This window comes from Rhinichthys klamathensis, unplaced genomic scaffold (assembly GCF_029890125.1).
Source record: "Rhinichthys klamathensis goyatoka isolate OS25496 unplaced genomic scaffold, OSU_Roscu_1.1 h1tg000090l_1, whole genome shotgun sequence".
Lineage (NCBI taxonomy): Eukaryota > Metazoa > Chordata > Actinopteri > Cypriniformes > Leuciscidae > Rhinichthys > Rhinichthys klamathensis.
Window position 1 is genome coordinate 1,676,473 of NW_026606629.1, and position 24,788 is coordinate 1,701,260.

Sequence of the window (24,788 nt, forward strand, 5' to 3'; positions counted from 1 at the left end):
CTGTCACTCGACTTGATATTTTTACTTCACTTAATCATGTGTATGTGATTCAGTGGTGCGTGGCTGGTTGGCCAGACAGCATGTGGGTCGCAAGCTCACTTCTCGGCAGCAGGAGCAGTGCAACGTCCATCGGTTCCTGCAGGGAGCAGAGGACTTGGGTATGCGCGCTTATGACAGCCTGGTCATCCAGAACGCTGCCGATATCGCACGAGAAAACGACCGCCTCCGGGGTCACATCAGCGCTCCACCGCTGGGTGAGCGTCCAGAACCTGTGGGCAAAGAAGAAGACTCGCCGAAGAGGTAAAACTCATGGCAGACTTTTTCTTTTTACTAACCATAAACTGTTAGTGACATAATTTAAAATATGCGCATTCAATTTAATGCAAATATTAAAGGTACTAATTTAGGTAGGGGTAATAAGGTCGTCTGCCCATCAGAAGTTTTGCATACTTCTGTCCCTATTGTTCAATTAGTTCTCAAAATACTTATCAAGGTAATAATCATATTCATATTGGTCTTCTTTAGAGGATCTCTAACAAAAATCTTGTTTTGTATGCTGAAATTCAATTCGATGTGGCAGATCAGATGTGTCTGCGCTACAGCGTTACTTCCTCTTGAAGGATTATTTTAGACACTCTAATTGTCTAAATCAGGGGTGTCCAATCCTGCTCCTGGAGGGCCACTGTCCTGCCGCGTTCTGCTTCAACCCCAATTAAACACACCTGAAGCAGCTAATCAAAGTCTTACTAGGCATACTAGAGACTTCCAGGCAGGTGTGTTGAGGCAAGTTGGAGCTAAACTCTGCAGGACAGTAGCCGCGTTTCCAATACCCTTCAAATTGCGCAAATTGAAATTGCGAATTGAAAATACGTCCAATGGAAACACGTCAATTTCGCACAAACTCCCATTTATCGCAAAACAGTTTTTACGCCCGCGTGAGGTGGTTTTTCAGGCCATTCGAAAGACATATTTCGCAAAACTGCAATGGAAACAGTTTTTGCGCATTTACAGTCACCTGACGTAGATGACACGGTATGTTTGGACAGAATACGAGACAGAGTTCTTTATTAAATTCATAAAAGACAAACGAATTACAGGAATAGTGGATTCTTAACCTCAAAGAAATGCCACAATAAAGGTCTTGAAGCAGATATGAGGGAGAAACACCCAGAAACACCTCATATGTGCCGCTCTCAAGTATTAGGGTTGCCATTAATGATTGGATAACACACATACGTCTCCTTCGATTAATAATAATGGCCAGTGCAGTGGTTGGGATATACATAAACCTACCAACGTCCGTTGCCATGATTTTTGGAATGACTTATCGCGAGAGGAAAAAACGAAGTTTTAGTCGCATAACATCGGTTAATGGAAACGCCGTCATTTCGCAATCGTTTTTTTGTCGACAGTTTGCGAAAAAAATCGCAAAAGTTTTGCGCAAATCTTTAATGGAAACGAGCCTGCTGACCCTTTAGGACTGAGTTTGAACACCCCTGGTCTAAATTATATTGCCATTTTGTTTGGAAAGGGAGAACAAGGAGAACCAATAAAACATCCCATGAATTTTTATAGGTCCCTCAAACCGAAGTGGAAAAGGCAAATTTTGGAGTGTCTAATATAATCCGAGATTTTATTGGTTCTCCTTGTTCTCCATTTGCAAACAAAATGAGTTTGCCACTGATGTCAGAAGTGCTTGCACTTTTTAAGACATCGTTAGGGCTGTGGGAATTCAGCAAAAAGGAAGACGGATCTCGGTTCAGTCATAGATGCTTTAACTGTGGCACACACAGTATGTACTACCATCTGCATTGTGAAGAAAGGTACAACTCTGCAAACTGTCCACATCAAGGTCAGATCTGCAAAAAAAGCATACCTCTTTTACAATTAATAGTGTCAAAAGGTGCAAAATAGCCAAATTCCTGATTGAATTAGCCAAGGTGAAGGGGCTTTCAAGCACTCCACTTCAAGACCATCCCTTACCCATAATAAAATCACAGTAGCACAGAACATTTGGTAGCTTGTTGCTTTATTAAAACTATCCAAACACACAGAACTTACATGGAATTTAGGCATCAACAAATTGTCTGACACTGATGGCCAGCAACGGTTGCCAAGGTAATGCTAATATCAGGTAATCAGTATCATTGGTAAGACGAGCTTAGCAAGGAATCTTTGTTTTTTTTGACTTGTGACTTTAATGTAAATATATTCACACAAGCATAAACAGAAACACAGGTGTATTTGGGTCGCCATTGACATTAGTAGCGTCTTCTGCATATGACCATCTGCTCTTATGATGGGGGTGGGCTTCTTGTTCTTCAAAACATGTACACACATTCATCACATACATTCATTTTAAGAATCACAAATGAGAGAGGTGCTAGTTATTGAGTGATGGGGGTTTCATAGCTAAGCTAATCTAGATGTGGCAAACTCAATCCGTGAGTGAAGAGGAGTTCCATGCTGCTAATCAGAGAGAGATAAGACCCACCCCCACTCTGGGTTGCTGAAATCTCCTTAGGGTTTTTAGTCACTGTAACCCCGCACAACCCCCTGTTCTCTGAACACCATCCACCCCAACACTCCATCGCCTTTCCTGCAAGAACAACAGATGGGAGCTCAGATTAAAGGGGAAATATCAAACAAGAGTGTGCATGTCACATTAGAGTATTACAGGAAGCTGCTTAGACTTAAATAATCAACAATGTAAATAATCTTTTCAGGCTTAAGTTCTGTATATCATGCTAATTTGGTGTTATCGTTTTCTGGTATCATGAGGGGGGAAAAACAGTGCACTGAAATTGAGAAGTTTCTGATACTTTAATTCTAAGGCATGCTGAAAAGCAAATCAATGAATTATTATATGTGAATTAGGGGTGTCCCCGACTAAGGATTTTCATAGTCGAATCAGATTCGTCAAGTCCTGCCTATAGTCGACTAATAGTCGAATCATGTGTGTGGTGTTGGGGAGGGGGCGGGGCTTTAACATTTTAAAGCCGCGATCTACAGAACATCACACAAAGATATAGAAGAAAATGTATAAAAACATTTTGGATCAATAAAACTAAGAAATTACATAAATAACTGCAGAAAGGCCACACTGCAGATAGGATTTGCTAAATCGGCTGAATTGCCTGTACGAGCATGCTCTAGGCCTACAGCGCAACATCGATGCACTGAAAAATAATCAAGAATTAAGAACACAATATACATTTATAATAAATAAAAATACAAAACGAAATAAGTCAGAATCAAGTCACAAGAAGCAGAACAAATGTGTGCAAAATGCCTAAAGTGCAGGGGAACAAATATTCAAAACACAAGTCACAAATAGGCTAGTTAAATTAGATCACCCTGAGTGATCAATTAATAAAATAAAAATAAATAAATTATTAACATAACGAAACTATGGCCAGGATTGTCAACTTTGTCTTTTTAACTGCAGAAACAACAATAAACGCTAAACTGGAGCGGCAGTCTTTTTAGCTAAACGTGTTCACAGTATCCAAAAATCAAATTAGAACCGGCTGAAATGTTTTGAAATCCCTTGTACCCATACCTGATCGAAAAAACAAAATCCAGTCTTTCACTCGGCCTGTGTCCGTTTGAGTCTTTTCAAATTGTGTGCGCGGATAAAATACATTCTAAAACGCTTAATGTGAAAAACGCTTAACGGCTTTGTCCTAAAACTGTTATATTAAAAGATCAAATTCTGTACACACCTTATTAATAAAGCATACTATATAGCCTACAGAAAAGCAGATGAGCCCAGAATATGAACGCAACGCGTTTTATTATAGGCTACGTTAAGCATTTTCCTCCCATAGAAAACCGTTAAAGAAAAAGCTTTACGTGACTTGAGTTGCGTTGCGTTCATATTCTGGGTTCATCTGCTTATCTGCACATAGAATGGTTTCTTAAGGTGTGTAGCCTACTGTGTACATACATTAAGCACGTAAAAGTGCCATTTAAGCGTTTTAAAAGCTTTTTTCACGTTAAGCGTTTTAGAACGTCCCGAGGAAAACCAACCTGTTAACGTTGGCCGGCAGAAGTGCGATCATGGTTTTCCTGATGCTAAATCCAGCCTTGGAGAATATCCTTGTGGCTTGTGTGCATCTTTAGATTTTCTTATCCCAGACATTTTTAAAGATTTAAATCCCTGCCGACAAGACGCTCCTCTGTCGGTCACGGATCGAAAGTGAAACTTAAATCTGTCTCGGGGTGTTTGGATTTATTCACGCTGCACGCACGTTAAAAAATATTAATTAAAAGCTTCTTTCTTTGCACATTTTTATTGACAGCATTATCATAATAGGCTGTATATTAACATTTTGACAGAAAACCAGTAGTTCTATGTGAAATCAGACATTGAGCACACTCATATAGCCAAAATGACATAATCCTCGTTTAATAACACATCTGCGAAGATTCGACCGTGAGATTGGTAGTCGAATCAGGCTCCTCCTATCGAAGCATCGAATCTTCGACTATTCGGGGTCACCCCTAATGTGAATTATACAATTAATCATGTATAATAACGAATGTGGCTTAATTCAGATTTGAGGTACCACCCTGATGTTTTTTTGTGAATTTGGTTAATTAATCTGCATATTGTGTAATTATTAAGGTTACAATTTTTTATTTGATTGATAACCTTAGTATTTTTGTTTTATCTTTATGGTTAAGGAAACACCCATTGCAGTTAGTGTAGTGTACTGAAATCTTAGCCCAGATATGAATGGACAGCTTGACATTGGTGTATTGATTTTATGAAGGTTGAAACTGATCCTCTCACACTTGGCAGCTGCTTAGCACCTTCACTACCCATCATACATTGAGACAGGACATATGCTTCTAGCATGATAGAGGGTGAATGATTGAAAGCATCAAAATATGAACAAGGATTTTCTAGATACCAGAGTAATACCCAGTCATGATGAATGACACTAGAAATCATATTTCCACAAGCAGTTTACCATTTAAATTTGTTGAATTATTCATCCGTTCATCCTTTTGTTTAGGGCTGTTGAAAAAATTGGGAGGGTCAATGATGTGGCAGGCCGTGGGGGGAACCGACCACTCCGGCATTTCCGCTCAAGTTCTGTGCCTCTCCCTCTGGTAATGGACAGCTTGGTACACTCCAGCATTGGGACATCAATCAAAGCAGCCCTTCAGCCTGCGCCACACTCCACTGAAGAGGGGAATGGAGGGAACCTCTCCTCCCCACGAAAACAACCTCCTCCCAAACCCAAACGAGACCCAAACACACGTCTGAGTGCATCGTATGAAGCAGTGAGTGCAGGGCTGAGTATTGCACCCAAAGACAGTCCTGCTGAGGGTCAAGCTTCTCCGTCTGGAAGCCCACCAAAAACCCAGCTGTCTCCTTCTGATCGTACGTATAAATATCAGCTCAAAAATGCACTACATGGTTTGCAAAAGTATGTGGACAACTTCTAGTATAAATGATGTACTGGCCTGCACAAAGCCCAAAAATGAATTCAGCTGAACACCTTGGGGATGAATCGGACTCAGAGCCAGACCCAGTCACCTGACATCAGGGTATGTTGTTGTTCCAGAATGGGAACTTCCAACATCTAGCGGAAAACCTTTGCGGAATTGGAAGCTGTTAGAGAATACCAACTTGCTAAAGCACAATGTACGTGTGGTGTTCCGATGTCCACATACTTCTGGCCATGTACTGTACATGTTTTGAACAACACAGCACAAATGTCTTCATCTACCTCAATATTGAGAATTGTTCCTGGCATTTTAGTAAATGGCTTTTTCCTTTCCTTCCTAACTCATCCATCATCTGACTACACCTCTAGCTCTCTCTAAACCACGGCCTCACAGTGATGACTACAGCACCATGAAGAAGATCCCGCCCCCTAAGCCAAAACGCAGCCCTAATACCAAACTGACGGGCTCCTACGAGGAGATCTCTGTACCCTCCCCTGTGCGCCCCACAGACATGAAACTTTTCAGCCTGGTACGAGGAGGCCACTGCTTGGGTCTCATCCAGCGAGCAGCATCTGCGGATGGCGCCCATTCTTCTGTACTAAGCCTCTACCCCTGCCAGGACGAGGAGGATGTGTACATCGAGATGGTAGGGGCCTCACGAGCCCTCAGCCTGGCTGACTCCCACAGTCCAGAGCTGAGCGAGGCAGTATACGAGGAGATGAAGTACTTCCCACCTGATGAGGTGGGGTCAACTCCGGTGGTCAAGCCTGAAGCTGTCAATCCCACTATTACTACCCTACCTGCCCCAGTGCTGGAAGTCAAGAGGCCTGTGACCCTGATGGAGCTCTCTGGCACACTCGGGGGAAAGCAGCTGGGCAAGGACGGGACAGCATGTGACATTCCAGCTCCATTCCCCAACCTCCTTCCACACCGTCCCCCACTACTTGTCTTCCCTCCGTCCCCTGTCACCTGCTCACCCGCCTCGGATGAGTCCCCCCTTACCCCTCTCGAGGTGAAGAAGCTGCCGGTGTTCGAGACCAACCTTAACTACACCAGCCAGGACGGGGGCAGCCCGCTCTCACCCCAGTACATCCGGCAAAGGGCTGATTCTTCACCAAGTCTTTCTGTCTTAATGCCAGACAAGTCCACGCCACCCTTGACTCCTCCTCCCCCTCCTCCCCCTCCGGCAGTACTTCCACCTCCCTACCGTCCTCCTTCTCACTTCCCCTTCCCCCCTGAGACAAACTTCTTGTCCCTGACCCGTGCAGCTTCTCTGGCTAGCACAGATTCCCCAAAAGTTTCCCATAAAATGGTGCACAGTCTGGCAGAGACACCCCCAAGCAGTTCCAAGCCTCCCTTCTCCCCAGTGAAGACCTCACGGCCAGAGCCCCGCAGAGCTCACTCCTGCTCCTCCTCGCCTCTGCTCTTCAACCCTGCTAATGGGAGACCCCTCACTAGTCCCCTAGATGAGCTTAACACCCTTTTCAGTTCAGGGCGCAGCCTACTCCGCAAGTCCACCACAGGAAGAAAGATCAGAGACAGCGGTGAGTGAAAGTGTGTATGTGTTTGGGTGCATGTATTCTAAAGGTGGTCTATGTAATTCTGATGCCATTTGTGGCACCAAACGGACCAAAGAGTTCTCTCAGAAACTTCCCCCTATAGTTGAGCCGGTGTTGTCCAATGTCAGTCCGCTCAGACAAAGAAAGCAGTTTTGAAAGTGCCATAGGGAGTACTTAAAATTTTAGCTAAAATCAACCTAAGAATTGCTTGTCTATAGTTGCAATGTCAAGCTGGCATACAATTGAGTGTTTTAACATCAAATAATTATGCACAGCACCTTTATAAAGTTCATCCAAAAATGTTTTCTGTCATCACTTACCCACCCTTATGTCATTCCTAACATGTATTAATTACTTTCTTCTGTGGAACATGAAGACATTTTGAAGAATATTTCCTATTGTCCATACAATTAAAGGGATAGTTCGGCCAAAAATGATATTTAACACATGCATTACTCACCCTCAAGCCGTTCGAGATGCATATGTCAATCTTGTTTCAGACGAACACATTTTCAGTTATTTTAGAAAATGTCTTAGACCCTTCAGTGGATATAATGTGAAGCAATGGGGTCCACCTCCTTCAAGTCCCAAAATGTGCATACATCCTTCACAAAAGTAATCAATCCGGCTCCAGGGGGATAAACGAAGGCCTTCTGAGGGTAATCCGTCGCGTAGGAACCGTCGTGACGTAGACGTTGTTTTGCTCTGCTCTCTGGCTGTGCAGGCGCGTTCGTTCTACGTCACGACGGTTCCTACGCTACGTCCTACCTCGTACGCCGACTTCCATCACCCGTGAACGCGCGTCGATCGTTGACGGAAGTCAGATATTTTCATTTATAAAGTTTTAAATATGTATATTTTTACGACAAAACCGCACGGATTACCCTCAGAAGGCCTTCGTTTATCCCCCTGGAGCCGGATTGATTACTTTTGTGAAGGATGTATGCACATTTTGGGACTTGAAGGAGGTGGACCCCATTGCTTCACATTATATCCACTGAAGGGTCTAAGACATTTTCTAAAATAACTGAAAATGTGTTCGTCTGAAACAAGATTGACATATGCATCTCGAACGGCTTGAGGGTGAGTAATGCATGTGTTAAATATCATTTTTGGCCGAATTATCCCTTTAAAGACAATGAGGTCCAAAGCAAATACTGAATATTGAAACCCACTGACTTTCATTGTATGGACAAAAAAAAAGGCATTCTTCAAGATGTATTCCTTTGTGTTTCACAATAGAAAGTATGTCATACAAGTTTGGAACAACCTGTCCAACCAATCATAAATGATGATAGAATTTTCATTTCTGTGTGAACTATCCTTTTTAACTGTTGTATTATGGATCACAGATCTTTAATATGTCTTAAATCACATATTTTTATAGTTCATAAAAGGAGTTGCACTCACCAGCACACATGGTCATGCTTAATTTGCTTCAGAAGGATTATAATAGTCTGGTCAAATTATTGAAACTTTCCCAGCACCAATGTAATTTCATATATGTGGTTATTGAAAAACACATCCTGTTTAGTATGGTTTTATTGACTCATCCAGTGCCAGGCTTTGTGTTTGTCAAAAACAGTGAGGTCAGTGCTGATAAAACAGACATTTACCATAAAAGCCACAGCACTCTCTCTCAGAAACCCATTCAGATGAAGGCAGACTGTTTATGTAAGATCGAGGTTTAGGCTGTATTTTGCATCTGCTCTAAATCACTTTTGTTATGACACCACAGCAACCTTATCCAACAACTGCCCTTAAATGCAGCTACACCATGCGCCTAATGTTTAAACTGAGCCAGAATGATCTGTAATGGTGTTCTGTCACCTTTAAAATTTAAAACATTACCCTTTTTTTTTCGAAGAAATGCGTTCACCTGTGGAGAAAACTAATATATAAGGTACATTATCCATTTAAGGAAAAGAGCAAGTGTTAAATGTCACATTAAAATAAGATAATTTGATGAGGAGGTGTTCTTAGGGAGGATGTTGGGTGTGCGTGGCGATTTAGTTCACATGCTGTGTCTAACACGGTTTCATTTGCCTCCTCCTCTTAACCTTTGTATTTAATTAAAGATGCTTTAGCGTACATCTACTCCCATCATAGATTTATGAGCATGGATCCCATATGACCCCGACCCATATGTGCTTGTGTGCAAAATACAGTTGTAATCGAAATTATTCTACCCCCATTGCAAATCAGGTTTATTGGCAAAATTTACAGACTTTCAGCTGTTTGCAATAAACAATTCAAACAATTGAAGTGGCTCAACACAACAAATGTTTCAAGTGGATTCCCCAAATTCAACTGAAAATGAGACTTTTAATGACGTCTGCAGTCTTAAAATTATTGAACCCTTTCATGGTAAGCCGTTTTGCTGTTCTAACCTGCTGCAAACGAGATATATAACCAGACACCAGCTTCTGGCAGCGTTTCTGAGGAATCTTATCACATTCCTCATGAGCAATGGCCTCCAGTTCAGTAATATTCGTGGGTGTGGGTGTTGCAACTGCCTTCTTCAAGTCTCACCAGAGATTTTCTATGGGGTTCAAGTCAGGTGCCTGTGATGGCTACTGTAGAATCTGAAATTCTGTACATTTTGCCATAAACCTGATTTGCAATGGGGGTTGAATAATTTCGATTACAATTGTGTGTGTGTGTGTGTGTGTGTGTGTGTGTGTGTGTGTGTGTGTGTGTGTGTATATGTTTTCTGTTTTTTTTTTTTATTCAGTTTATTGTAAAGGGCACAGGGGGTATTACCTCCAGGCACATAAATATTGCATGGACAAGAGATGATGTAGCTATGAAATATTAAATATCAAAGTCTGCAGGTCTGCTGATGGATCTGAATCGCTGCAGTGTGTGTGTGAATCCCCAGAGTCGTGTGTGTGTCTTAGGATACACGCAGTGTCACTCCAGAGCAGGGGAAATTACTTCTTGCATTACTGTACATGTCAACAAGTGTGTCTGTGAAATGAACAAACATTAATCTGTAATACTATTTGGTTTAGTGCCATGCATGTCTACAACACAATTTTTTCTCACACTTTATTGTACTTTTTAAGATTGTTTAAGCCCTCTCACATTGAGTTATCTGGATATTTTTTTGAGGTTTAATTAGCTTAATCTACTGAACTACTCTTCATATTGTTGACAGCATATCTCCTTTTTTTTTAACTGTAATGATCATCTGTCAGTCATTTGAAGGGGAGGTGCAGTGCCGAACAAGACAGAGCCAACCCTGGCTTACTGCATTGATGATATGCTCTGCATTGATGATATGCCCTGTGCATTTCATTTTCTTTTTCATGTTTGATCCTCCTAATTCAGTGACATATCGATTAAACTAACGTTCAAATGTCAGTAAGGTTTAACGTTCAAAGGGTCAGTAAGATTTTGTTTTAAGACAATAATATTTATATTTAAATATTGCATAACATAAAAAAATTACAATGCATAAAATGTATCAAAAGTGACTAAATATATTTATCATGTTACAAAAGATTTATATTTCAAATAAATGCTGTTCTCTTGAACTTTCTATTCATCAAAGAATCATGAAAGAAATGATCACGGTTTTCACAAAAATATTAAGCAGCACAACTGTTTACTACATTGATAATAATAATGTTTCTTGAGCAGCAAATTAGCATATTAGAATGATTTCTGATTATGTGACACTGAAGACTGGAGTAATGATGCTAAATAAATAAATGTATACAAATAAAAGTTATTATAATTATATAAAACGCAGTAAATTCTGCCATATTTTACGGTTTCAGTTGTAATCAAATCATGTGGCACAATACATACATTTTTTAAATTGGATTTTTTACTGTTATGTTGATAATGTGACCCAAAAAAGTAAATTATAAAAATGCAAAACCGTAGCATTTTTATTTGTGGGCTTAGGATTTTGGACCCCACTGTATAAATCTGACCCTAAGAGATCAGAATGTCATCAGAATGAAATGAAATATTTTTACGAAACCTAATTAATTCTACATCACTGTTCAGATACACATCATCATAATCATAAGTCAGTGTAATGTACCGTCTTTTCCGCACTATAAGGCGCTCCGGATTATAAGGCGCACTGTCGTTTTTTGAGAAAATTAAAGGCTTTTAAGTGCGCCTTATAGTGCGGAAAATACGGTAATGTGATCATGTTGAATACATAGAGTCAGTAGGGGTCCCAGACACAAAGCTGCAGTAAATGAATCTCTGATAACCTTGGCTGTGAAGTCAGATGCTCATGACATGAGAGAGATAGAGAGAGAATGCTGTAATGGAAACAAGGCTGCTAACAGGGGTTTAAAAGGGCAGCTGACCCCTGTGCTATATCCATCCCTGTGACGGTCAGATCCAAGCAGACCTGCATACCGTGAGGCTTAAACATCCCCCTGTGCTTCCGCTCTCTCTGCCGTCAACGTCATCGCAAGACTCCATCATTCCCACAATTCCTGGCCTGAGCAGCTGCAGATGCCCCTGCAGAAATGTTAGTGACTCAAGGTGACAGGTGTAGGTCGACGTCACAGCGAGATGGTCTGTGGGGCCTTACATGGTGCTGAAGCACACGTTACACATCATCTTGATGTGAAACAATGAATTTATCGAATGTTTTTATTCATTTCTATTCCATAGTACTCTCAAATTCCAACATTAACCTGCCAGGTCGAGAGGATCAAGGCCCAATCTCTCCGTCGTCACAGTTACAGGATAAAAACGCCAACAACCACACCTCTCCCAACTCTTCGAACCCGGCCCCCGTCGAGAACGGCAACCAGATCTCCAATGGTAATGGCACAAGAGGTTTGGGGTCTTATTTATTAACCACGAATGATTCAGCAAATACATGTTTAGAAGTTTAGGATTAAAATGTGAAACCACTCAAATCACACTTGCACATGCTGGGTTTTAAAATATATATTTCCCCATTCAAAACTCAATTTCCCCATTCAAACTCCAATTATTTAAAGCTTAGTCGCATGTCATTGGCCGCCCCAGCCTTGCTCCAAGGTTTGTTTACCACAGACAGCACCAATGACTGCGTAACCTTTGCGTGACACGCCACAGACAAAAAGACCAGCGGTTTACGTGCATGAGAATATATTAGAGATAAAATGAGAGAATAAAGGAAAAGGAAAGAATGCCAGATTGAGGGTGGTTAGTGGAGAGAATGGGATTGGAGAAACAGACATGGTAAGATGAAGTGAGTTGACCCAGAAGCTATCACTGAGGCGGTCTATGATTAAGGTGAAAGACCCTGGACTTGATAAAGTACTCTCCTAAAGAGCCATCAGATGGCTCAGGGTCTCTCCGCCTCCCTTACACAAACACATACACTCACTCTCTTGGCCTTTTGTCCTCTCAGTGAGGCTAATATCTGTGTGTGGGGGGGTAAACTTCCATATTCCACATGAGGGGATGTAGCAGAGAGTGGGCGGAAGTTTTAAACACCCAGCAGTGACCCATACACTTAGTCATTATATGCCTGCATCTTGAAGATAATGGTATATGAACTAATGTACATTTCCAGAAGGAAACACCAGTAATTCGGAGGCAGCAAAAGAATAGCGTTAAAGTTTTATGTAGCTCAGCTCAGGCATATCTGTTGTGCAAAAAATATAAAAACTGATAAATACAAAAAGTTTGAAAATATGTTAAGTAGAGGTTGTAATAATACCCTCATGTCACGATTCGATACATATCACGATACTGAACTTACGATACGATATTATTGCGATACTTTAAGACATATGGTAAAATGTTAACAAAAAATGTACTGTTGATTAAAATGCTAAATTTGTTATTACATTGGGGGTGTAAATTAATATGCTTGGACTTGGTGCTGGTAACCCAATGCACCGGACAATGGTGACATCAAAATAAAAATATGATTCTGAAGCTGAAAATACAGAATTATTTCAGATGAATATGCTTGCACTCTGTCACTGACTTGATACATTAAAAATCATGTAGGCCACTTTTTAATGGTAACATAAGACATTTGGCATTATCAGGACCCACAAATATTCCCCCATTACATTATTATACATTATATTCAACATTATATATAGTATAGTATAGTATAGTATAGTATAGTATAGTATAGGACTGACTTTAAAACTCTGTAAACTTTTTTCTCACACAGTAATTTAAATTTTGGGTGAACTATACACAATACAGATTGCCACTATCCACAATACATATTGTTGCATTTTGTATTGTGACACGATATATTGTTACACCCCTAATGTTTGGTACAGACAAAAATAAAAGAAATGTGTAGACTGAATGGAGGATTACAATGCACATTGAAGCCGCATATTCCAAGACATGCACGAAGAATGTTACATTTAACATCCGCATATTTCTCTCTCAATAGGAACGCTGGAAGACGATGGACATCCGAAGTCAAATGCATCCAGCACCTCGGCGTTACACAGGCACATGGACAGCCACCACACTCAGGTGAAGCATATACACAAGCACACGCTCTCTTGTGGCATCTGTCATCTACTCTTCCGTGGGGAGAAGGTCTCCAGTGACCCCAAATGGCAGATGTAATCATGGGTAATGAAAGTGAGAGCGGGTCCCATGTCATACCAGACTCAGCACTCTGCCAAATGAAATGAGTGAAGGCTTATCTGGAGATCGTATTCAGAGGTGCATTAGAGCAAGAGGGGTGGTGCTTCAAACAGGCTCTCCTCCGCAGGAACAAGCCGAAACCATCACTGTGTGCCCTCTGTGCTTCTCGGCATCTCTCTGTGTGTCCTGAAAGCAGGGTTACCCTCACCAAACATTAAAACTTAATGAGGGTACTCAGAGATACAGAGAACGAGAGACAGACAGAGGCAGGAAGCTCTCAATCTTAATGTTATGGTTTGGGAAACAAGAATATTTCTTATTCTATTCAATATTTTTTTTATTCTACTTAGTCATTATTCGGTTGCACTTACCAACCGAATAATGACTGAGTACTAAGAAAGTACTGGGTAATATAAGATAACTACATGGGTTAGGTTTAAAGGGGTTATTACCCAGTTATTGTAATTACTATAAGTACATAATATGTACATGGCGAACTGGACTGTAAAATAAAGTGCTACCCATTATTCTATAATACTGGCGCCAAGTCATTTTCATTTACCTGCCTCTAATATTATGGTGGGGTTTTTTTTTTTAGTACTGTGATGTTTGGAAATTCACCATGATAATACCAGTTTTTTTTTTTTGGAACCATGGAACATTTTATTATTATTTAGTTTAGACAATGTAAACTTAAATATTATTAAGTTGTGCATAACATAATAATGGAATGTATTTATTTAATTATTCACTATGAAAGGTCAAACGGGACATAATTAAATGAAATCTAAAGATATATATATATATATATATATGTATAACACCTGAATATAAAGTTATAATTCTAAGTATTTAAACGTAAAGATTTATAAATAAATCTTAGATTTACGTATATGTAATTATAAGTCTGGATACATGCATTTAAATTTGAATATACTTATGTCTAAATATAGATACACATTTTAATATATAAATGTAAATATATATGATTTATAACTATATATATATATATACACTCACCTAAAGGATTATTAGGAACACCATACTAATACTGTGTTTGACCCCCTTTCGCCTTCATAACTGCCTTAATTCTACGTGGCATTGATTCAACAAGGTGCTGAAAGCATTCTTTAGAAATGTTGGCCCATATTGATAGGATAGCATCTTGCAGTTGATGGAGATTTGTGGGATGCACATCCAGGGCACGAAGCTCCCGTTCCACCACATCCCAAAGATGCTCTATTGGGTTGAGATCTGGTGACTGTGGGGGCCATTTTAGTACAGTGAACTCATTGTCATGTTCAAAAAAAACAATTTGAAATGATTCGAGCTTTGTGACATGGTGCATTATCCTGCTGGAAGTAGCCATCAGAGGATGGGTACATGGTGGCCATAAAGGGATGGACATGGTCAGAAACAATGCTCAGGTAGGCCGTGGCATTTAAACGATGCCCAATTGGCACTAAGGGGCCTAAAGTGTGCCAAGAAAACGTCCCCCACACCATTACACCACCACCATCAGCCTGCACAGTGGTAACAAGGCATGATGGATCCATGTTCTCATTCTGTTTACACCAAATTCTGACTCTACCATCTGAATGTCTCAACAGAAATCGAGACTCATCAGACCAGGCAACATTTTTCCAGTCTTCAACTGTCCAATTTTGGTGAGCTCTTGCAAATTGTAGCCTCTTTTTCCTATTTGTAGTGGAGATGAGTGGTACCCGGTGGGGTCTTCTGCTGTTGTAGCCCATCCGCCTCAAGGTTGTGCGTGTTGTGGCTTCACAAATGCTTTGCTGCATACCTCGGTTGTAACGAGTGGTTATTTCAGTCAAATTTGCTCTTCTATCAGCTTGAATCAGTCGGCCCATTCTCCTCTGACCTCTAGCATCAACAAGGCATTTTCGCCCACAGGACTGCCGCATACTGGATGTTTTTCCCTTTTCACACCATTCTAGAAATGGTTGTGCGTGAAAATCCCAGTAACTGTGCAGATTGTGAAATACTCAGACCGGCCCGTCTGGCACCAACAACCATGCCACGCTCAAAATTGCTTAAATCACCTTTCTTTCCCATTCTGACATTCAGTTTGGAGTTCAGGAGATTGTCTTGACCAGGACCACACCCCTAAATGCATTGAAGCAACTGCCATGGGATTGGTTGATTAGATAATTGCATTAATGAGAAATTGAACAGGTGTTCCTAATAATCCTTTAGGTGAGTGTATATATATATATATTCAGATTTACATCTGTGTATATATATATATATATACAAGTATATCCTGTAATTATTATTTCATATAATTATTTGGCCCTTCATAATATATCAGAATGATTTTTTATTTTGTTTATTTTTCACTTTCTGGTGTCGTCTATCTAAATTTGACTCATATACTGTATATATATATATATATATATTTTTTTTTTTTAATCAAATCATAAAAGAGACTTGTTTAAAGACTGTTAAAGAAAGACTGATTAATAGCACATCAATGGGTTAAATCCTGTCTTTACATAATCTTGGATTAAATGATAAATATATGACCTTGACCATAAATAATACATGGATGATTGCCACCGGCTGCCAGGTAAAAAGCTCCAATGAATCAAGGCGGAATCTTCCTAAATGTCTAGCTTATAGATAGCTTTGACCGTGACATTCATGGCATAGCATGAGCAGTATACAATGTATGTGACTGTCAATCACTAACAGGAAGACCATATTAGGAATAAGGAAGCAATGGCCATACGTAGAGGACGTGAAGTTGGTAGTTATATTGAAAAAAAAAAAAAAACGTATGCATACAAGCGTAGACACACACACACACAGAGAGAGAGAGAGAGCCATACAGTAGCTAGAGAAAACACCATCTGTTAGGATGATGGGATTGAGGACAGATATATGGCACTGTCACCTGCTGACAGCAAAGAGAGAATTCTTTGATTTATGGCAGTCAAATGCTCATTTTATAAGCTTACGTGCTTTGTAGAGAGATCCACAACAGACTGCACTGTCTCGCATAAGTGTATCATCATCTGAATGGCTGTGTTCCAAAATCTAGTGAGATGCCATGTAGATGCCATAGACGGAGTCCCGACAAAGAGCCTGTTCTAAAAGTTCGTCATTAACATTGCACAACGAAAAAAAAAAAGATTTTTGAATAGAGTTTTTGAAGTTGTAAATAAAACAATTAAGTACGATTTGCAAGAAAATACCTCACAATTTTGTGTTTAATTCAATGTGTTGTGTTACTTGCCGTTTCTTTGTAATTTTTTGTGAATTGTACTCGCAATTTTTCTGTGTACCTACCTCCGAAATGACCTCATGTTGGCTAAAACAGAGGTGACCGCATATATCCTTTGCAGAGAAGGCAGTAACAAAATGCATTGCAACAGGCTTGTAGGACAATAGAAATCCAAGAAGGCGTAAACATAATACCATCCATTAATGAAAATGATCAATAAAATGTCCAATTAAATAAAACAATGTGGTAAATTAATACATATAATTAATATAGTAATTTAATAAATACATTTTACAATTGTATCCTCTATTATATCTATACGTGCTGTGTTTTATGCTTATTGTGAGTATGTTTTCACATAGCAACATACTAATGTCAAATCATTTGAGTCTGACACTTTTAAAGATCCATGTCAGTCCAAATGGAATCTGATCGTATTTAGCAAGTGTGAACAAAAAAAAAAAAAAAAAATCACATCAAAGCCACATTCATTTGTGGTTTGAAATCCTATTACAATTTCATTTCTGGAAATCCGTTTCAGTCTGACTACTCTGATCGGATTTAACGTAGCGTTTTTTTCCTTATGTCATTTTCTCACGCCACGTAAATAAACACGTCAGACGTCGTTGCGGAAACAAGGTTGTGTTGTGGTCGATGTGAAAATTATAATACATTGGACATCTCAGTTGTCCAGTAATGGGGTGTCTTCACTTTCACTGTTCATTTCTGCCACTGCTTAATTAGATGTGTGTCATATTGTAAGACAATCCCTCCATGTGGTTTCTGGCGAATGCCTACCAATGCAACGTTATTGGCATAGAAAGCAACGCCTACATTCTGAAAACTAACGAGTGCCATGGGACACAAAAATCGGATCTGAACAGTTGGACAGTCAATCATTTAGATCAAATTCCAGTCGGATTTGGACTTAAAGTGTGAATGTAGTCTCAGAATGTACAGCACACACTAAATGTTGGACCAAAGATAGAATATTTCAGGTATTTTTTCGGTCTCATAATTGTTCCATGTCTGCATAATCTCCTTGCTCTACTCGCCAATTCATACTTGAGTCCCAGTAATGGAAATATGCTTTCATAATAATTGAAAGCGAGAGACCACCACAGTGCACCTGTCACTCTCTACATGTAATTTGTGGGCCCCTGCCGAGGGCCCCACATTATGGAACATATGCTGGCCTGTAATGATTTATGAATATGTATAATGCTGTGGCCCTGAAATACTCTTCCATAAAGTGGAACACACACTTGTCGTAAACGCGTGTGGGCCAGTACTTTTTAAATGCAAAACAAATAACCACTGTCATTCGAGCTAAGCGGAGCAGTGTAAGGTTCCTAAAAGAGGTTAGCTGGGGTCCTCTCTCGCTCTCACTCAGCTGCGTTGTCATATTTCCCAGCGCTGAGAGCTGTGGATTGTTTGTCCATTAAAAAGGAAGCGTCCTAGTTACTCTAATGGCATTGGCATCCTGCATTTCCAATCCAGTTTGTTCTGGCACAGGGAAAGAATGACAGAAGTCTGTCATTATCCTAATGAACATAGTGTAACCAGTCCTTCCCACAAAAAGACATTTTGGGTTTACCTGTGAGAGTCGCTTGAGAAACCACTCAATTATATTAGCTATAACAGTTCATTTGATTTATTAAAACAATTGCATTTAAGACAGATTATTATTCAAATCCTAATTATTAGTGCTTTTTTAGACCTTGCCACACATAATGCATTGTATATATCTATTATATATAATAAGAGAACTGTCCCGCTTGAAGGGAAAGTTCACCCAAAAAAATTTATTTTGAAGAATATGGTTAACCAAACAGTTGATGGACCCCATTGACTTCCATAATATATATTTTTTCCCAAACTATGGAAGTCAATGGAGTCCATCAACTGGTTGGTAACCCATTTTCTTCGAAATATCTTCTTTTGTGTTCAGCAGAAGAAAGAAATTCATACTGGTTTGGAACAATATGATGTTGAATAAATGATGACAGAATTTTCATTTTTGGGTGAACTAACCCGTTAAAGTGTGCTGGTCCAATGGTTAACTTGCCTACAAATAATTATGGTCGTTGTTTACAAGCCGTATGAATGAACACATTCTATAAAAGCCGCTAAATTTAATTCTGATTTATGCTATCACAAGCTGTCTTAATTCAACAGTCTGAAGTTATTTAAATTATGTACACTGTTCAAAAGTCTGGGGTCGGTAAGATCTCTTATGCTCACCACGGCTGCATTTATGGGATAAAAAAATACAGTAAAAACAGTAATATTGTGAAATATTACAATTTTAAATGTTTTCTATTGTGATGACAAAGCTGAATTTTCATCAGCCATGATTTGGTGCTTAAGAAACATTTCATTTTTTTTTTTTGCTTTTGCTTAATATTTTTGCAGAAACCATGATCCTTTTTTTCAGGATTCTTTAGTAAAAGAACAATTTGTTTAAAATGGGAATATTTTGTAACATGATAGATGTCACTTTTGATTAATTTAATGTGTCGTTGCCAAATAAAAGTATGAATTTCTTTAAAAAATAAAATCTTACTCACCACGAACTTTTGAACGGTAGTGTGTGCATGATATTACAACATACTGTACATAGGAACAGGATGTCCGTCAGTTAAACACACACCACATCACGCATTTAATTTCACATGCAGACATCTGTATTGATTTTAATGGCGCAATCTAGTTTGGTTTCACATCCGTCTAACCAGACCAACCTCGCACATTTCTCCACCCTGAAGTCTTGAGCATGTATTGCAATGTTGGGTTGTATTTTAGAAAGGTAACAGGGTAGAAGCACTTTGCATTTCACTAATGACACCCGAGACGCTTTGTACCTCAAGAAGCACTGAATGCCACGGGGTCTCTGGTTACCGGATCCCATTCTGTCCTCGGTTTCCTGCCTGTGTCACATGATAGGGGTCAAGGTCACAGGACTGCATTGAAACCAGGAAGTGAATGTAAAAAAAAATAATAATAAAAAAAGACTGATACATATCTACTAAATATCTTTAAACATGTTGTTGTTGTACAGATGCTGAGCTCACCTTAAATAAAACTTAAATCATTCAATTGAATAATGAAATATTCACAGTGACAGAATTGCCCCCTACCGAGGGAAGTGAGCTACATGCTAGTACTCTCTGAAACTGGACACTAACCTTTCAAACCACATCAACTAGAGTATATGCTCACTCACAACCAATACTCAGTCCTCTGGTAACTTTACACTGAAGTTTCAGATTCGCCGCGCTGTGCCAGATACGCTCTCTCAAAACATCGAACAAACCGATGCTAAAACATCATGTCCACCATCTCGGTGTTGATGCATTTAGCGATGTGGCATCAAACAACACAAGACCTGATCTGTACCGGTAAAACCTAGCCTGACTTCGTCATACTCATATTCTAGTCAGAATGTGAGTCTGATTCTGCTCCATAGGGCTTTGATTATGAGGCGTGTCTTAACCGAACCAGGAAAAAAAAAAACTCTGCACTCAATTGGATAGACCTACAACCAATCAGAGCAACGCAGTAAGTGTTTTTTTTTATGAGCTACGCAAATTGTCAACAGAACTCAACAACACGCACGCTGGAAGAAGTAGTAAAATAATGGGTGTTGCTTCTTTTACTTGGTCCTCCATGAGTGCGACCAAAGGAGAAACCACAACGACCGCAGGGTTTTCATTGCGTCCCATCTTCTTAGCGACCATCGGAGCCAGCTGATAAAATAAACTTTTGCCGAATCCCGTAGTAAGGACGGCAAACACATCTTTCCGATCGACAAATGCCTTGATTGCAGTTCTCTGTTCGTCTTTTAAAATGAATGCGCTGTCGATTTCTTTTACAACAGACGCGATAGCGGGATCTATACATCTCTATTCTCCAGCTGCAGTCATCTTTGAGGGAAACCAGTTCAACCCAAGCGCTCTTTGATAACGTGATGATTACGTAACTGCAGATCATCTGTCCATCATCGTATAAAGCCCGCCCTGGCAATTTGATTGGCCGACCATTTCTGAACCGATCATAATTACTCCTCAATGGATCGAGTCCAGACCGAACTTCCCGACCAAAAAATGTTGTGGGCGGGGTTCGGGCTGGCATCCAGGCTAGGTAAAACCTGTCCTTTTATCGAAGGCCTGACTTGAGGAAAAACAGATGGCAGTGACGATGTGCTCTCATCACTCAAATGTAACCCTACTAGGGGTCATCCTCAAAGGGACGCTCTACCTCTTAATGTCCTTATGGCACTCGGAAGCAGGAAACAGCATTTTAATGCCTCTTATCATGTATTAGCACACGCCTGCTTCATATTCCCCCGTCTCTCACTCCTCCTCTCGTCTGGTCCATCCGCTCCTTATTGATCCACATTGTAACGTCCCATAACACGCGGAAGATCATGATGTTTAATTATTGATCAGCTTGGTTTCGCCGGAGATTGAGAGCGAGAATGAGGCGAGCACAATCCGGCCTTATCAGCATTCAGATCCGCAGGGTGCAGAAGATTGCTTGGAAAATGACAGCAGGAGGAATGAAGTGTTCCCGGACAAGCGCTCTTGTAATGGAGTATTCTTGCTCCGTGTCTGTATGCGATAAGGTCGGAAGAGGCATTTTCTTCTGACAGATCTGCTGTGCATCACGCAGGCCCGTAGATGTTGACCGACTGTAGATACAGCGTGGCCCCATGAGGTATTTAGACACTTAACCAAGACTTCCAAATGTATGAATGTCATTGGTAATAATTCAATAGCAAACCAAGTAGCATCTGTTTTAAAGAAAGATGGCACAAACACATCCATCCGTCCATCTGTCTGTCTGTCCATCTATCATTCTGTCTGTCCGTCTGTATATAAATCATAAAACAGTATATGTACTGTTCAAAATCAAAATATGTGGATGCTCTTTTTTAATGCATATTTTAGAGTATTGTGGAAAATGAGTACTTGTTAATATTCTGAATTTAGCATTATTTCTATTGTAATTGATATTCATTGTTTTATCAAAAGTGATTTTGCATGCACTCCTTTAGTGGATCATGTGATTGATTTTATATTTTGAATATAAGGAGTCTAATGTGACTTAAGTGTCTAAACACATTTTCAGGCTACTATAAAAAATAAATATTATCAGTCATTGCGTACATTTTTTTTTTTCAAAGCAACCTTGTACTGGAAATCATACAATCCAGTTTGTTGTAGTTTCTTTAGCATTCAATCATGTCTGCACATCTGCTCCAGGTAATCACAGGTATTGAGCACATGATTTCATGTTGTGAAAAGAATGTAAGAAATGCTATATGTGTTTTGAATGCTTTCTCTCTCTCTCTGTCTGTCTTTCCTCTCTTCCAGAGGAGTCACCTCAACTTCTCGCCTTTCGGTGCGGGGGCGGCGCTGTAGGCAGGGGGCTGAATGAGCCCTCAGGCCTGTATAGGGATGGGGTGAGTCTGGTCTATAGCACAGTACCTCACTGGCTGCCCTGCACCTTCCAATTCCCGTCTTTTACGTTTCACTTTTTGCTTCCCATGCTATTGAAGGAAACTGCAGCTCTGCAACATCTAGGATCCGCTCTTGCAATGCAATAGGGACACAATAAATATTAAAAAAAGAATTCAATTAAAAATGACTGTCATCATTTGGTCATCTACTTATGCTGTATAGCTTTCTTTCTGTAATGAAATGTGAAAATGAGCTGCAGTTTTTGTTGAAATTTCTCCATTCCTCACCGCTGGTTCTTCTTTCGTTGCTGCGTACATGGCGACCATGCTCTTTCCTTGATCCCTCATTTAATCCAGTCCCTTTTTTGCGTTCTCTGCCTTCCTAAGTTTTTCTTATTGATTTTCCTCTGAAACAGAGGCTCTTTATGAAGTTTGTCCTCATGCTGAGATGCTCATTGTTGCCTGCTGAATCATGCCTTATAGGGAGTGTGGAGCAGAGCCACGTCTCTGCACTGAATCAATGACTCTTATGTTTCAACCACAAACAAATGTTCACATGTGCCACACATACGGCCAGCGGGAACAGGCCAGTGTGTAAAGGGATGGCCACTAGTACTCGATTTCAAATGACAATAGGGTTTCACTTTATTTTGATGGTCCCTTTAACACATTCTGTTGACTATAAGTTACGTTGCGCTTACATGTCTACTAACTCCCATTAGAGTGTTAGTAGAGTATTAGTAGACTGGTAGGGTTAGGGTCAGAATTGATTGACATGTAGGTGCTAAGCTACTTGTAGTCAGTAGAATGTTCAAAAGGGACCATCAAAATAAAGTGTTACTGACAAGTTATTGATGATAAAAACAGAATAACTGTGACTTTTGTCATCTTTAAAACATTTCACACCAATTCAAATCCAGTGTATAACTATACACAAATGTGCCAAAACAAACTCGGTTTCATTTGAAGATAATGGTGTCACTTTCTGATACTTTGCCTTAGTTTGTTAACTTGATTTACAAAGTCAACAAAGAATTCAGCATGTAATTGCTTTAGCAAAATATTATAATAATTGTATAATATTGTAATTAATACAAGTAATTTGAATAGCAATAGCACAATTATGTAAACTGCATACATGCTTATAAGTATGACTGTCATTGCATTAAATAGAAAAATGTAAATCCAAGTCAATATTCTTTTGAATAACAAAAGCACAGGCACACTTTGCAAGCATAAGTTTACAAAAAGAAGTTTATTAGATATTAAGATGTTGACTTCTCAAGTAAACAAATGCCCATCCCTGATATGTATATATATATATATATATATATATATATATATATATATATATATATATATATATATATATATATATATATATATATATATATATATATATATATATATATATATATATATATATATATATATCTCAGTACAAACATATGTGGTTGTTCTCACAAGACATGCATTGTTATCCTTGAACTCTTTAGCTCACTTTACCTCGGACGTCCTCTAACTTCATGCCTGTAAGCTAATATAGGCTTAGGAGTCACACAGGGTGTCAGATCAGCCTGTAAAACCTTTAAATGATCAGGACTGACCAGGTTTGTCCTACCTCAACCTGGACTGATATGCCTTTCAAGGTTTTCTCAGCTTTTTGATGTCCTCAAATTGTCTGAAGGCTTTTCAGGAACATGAAGAGAAGCAGCCGAGGAGCGTTCGTTAGTGGATTATGGTTAGCCATGATCCTAGCCTTTTTAATTACCTGTCCTTCTGCGCCCATAGGATTTTAATTACTGGTGAAGAGCATGTACTTGATGCACCAAGCCTGGGATTTGTATGTTCATGTTGGTTTTTGAGAGAGTGCGACATCGCCTAAGACATGCTTAAGAGTTTCTCCGAAGATACTAAAGTGCATTTAGGGATACCGTCACTCTGGTACCAAAGGAACTTTTCAATCTGTTTACTTACCATGTGAAGGGAGACCATCCTCCAAAAGACATCACATGAACTCAGATTTCTTTTGTTAGGTGACTTCCAAGCATCGTTGCTCTGGATTCCTCAGTGTTTTCGACAGCTGTATTCCCAGTCTGGCTTATGATGTTCCTCTACGAAGCAAAAGAGAAGCAAAAAGATGACAGTTGGAAGCCAAAACAGTTAGAGAAGAACTGGCAGTGTGTTTGATAGTTAAACAGTGAGAATAAAATGAATAATCGGGCCTAAATGCACATGGAACTCCACAGAATCTTCAAAACGGGAACATCTGCAATTCGTAGAATTATACAAATCCTTCCATGTTCGTTGGCTAATTTTAAAATGCTTTCAGATATTAGTATTTTTATCTGAAAAACTTTAGTATTCTTAGCTCCATTTAATAAATTCGACATATTTAAATTAATTTGTCAGATTTTCAAAATCAGCACGGAAAAGAGTCTTTTGATTTAGTGTGTGGCTA

The 24,788-nt window shown here is 39.5% G+C and overlaps 1 protein-coding gene and 1 long non-coding RNA gene across 8 annotated transcripts in view; one reads left to right on the forward strand and one right to left on the reverse strand.

Moving 5' to 3' along the window:
• Nucleotides 1-24,788, forward strand: part of myo16 (myosin XVI) — a 265,694-nt gene that overhangs the window by 234,141 nt on the left and 6,765 nt on the right. For 4 of the 7 annotated variants that reach the window (XM_056251798.1, XM_056251799.1, XM_056251802.1 and 1 more), the window contains exons 30-34: nucleotides 54-300; nucleotides 5,025-5,395; nucleotides 5,832-7,007; nucleotides 11,670-11,837; nucleotides 13,414-13,499. In XM_056251798.1, coding sequence (XP_056107773.1) covers nucleotides 54-300; nucleotides 5,025-5,395; nucleotides 5,832-7,007; nucleotides 11,670-11,837; nucleotides 13,414-13,499 — 2,048 coding nt within the window. Of the gene's footprint in view, nucleotides 1-53; nucleotides 301-5,024; nucleotides 5,396-5,831; nucleotides 7,008-11,669; nucleotides 11,838-13,413; nucleotides 13,500-22,241; nucleotides 22,331-24,788 lie in introns of all 7 variants that reach the window. The other 3 variants (XM_056251800.1, XM_056251801.1, XM_056251797.1) reach the window with 3 other exon arrangements.
• Nucleotides 2,013-24,438, reverse strand: LOC130085837 (uncharacterized). The gene is made up of 2 exons (XR_008807182.1): nucleotides 24,305-24,438; nucleotides 2,013-2,599 (listed from the first exon to the last, which is right to left on the reverse strand). It is a non-coding gene; the product is annotated as an uncharacterized LOC130085837 (long non-coding RNA).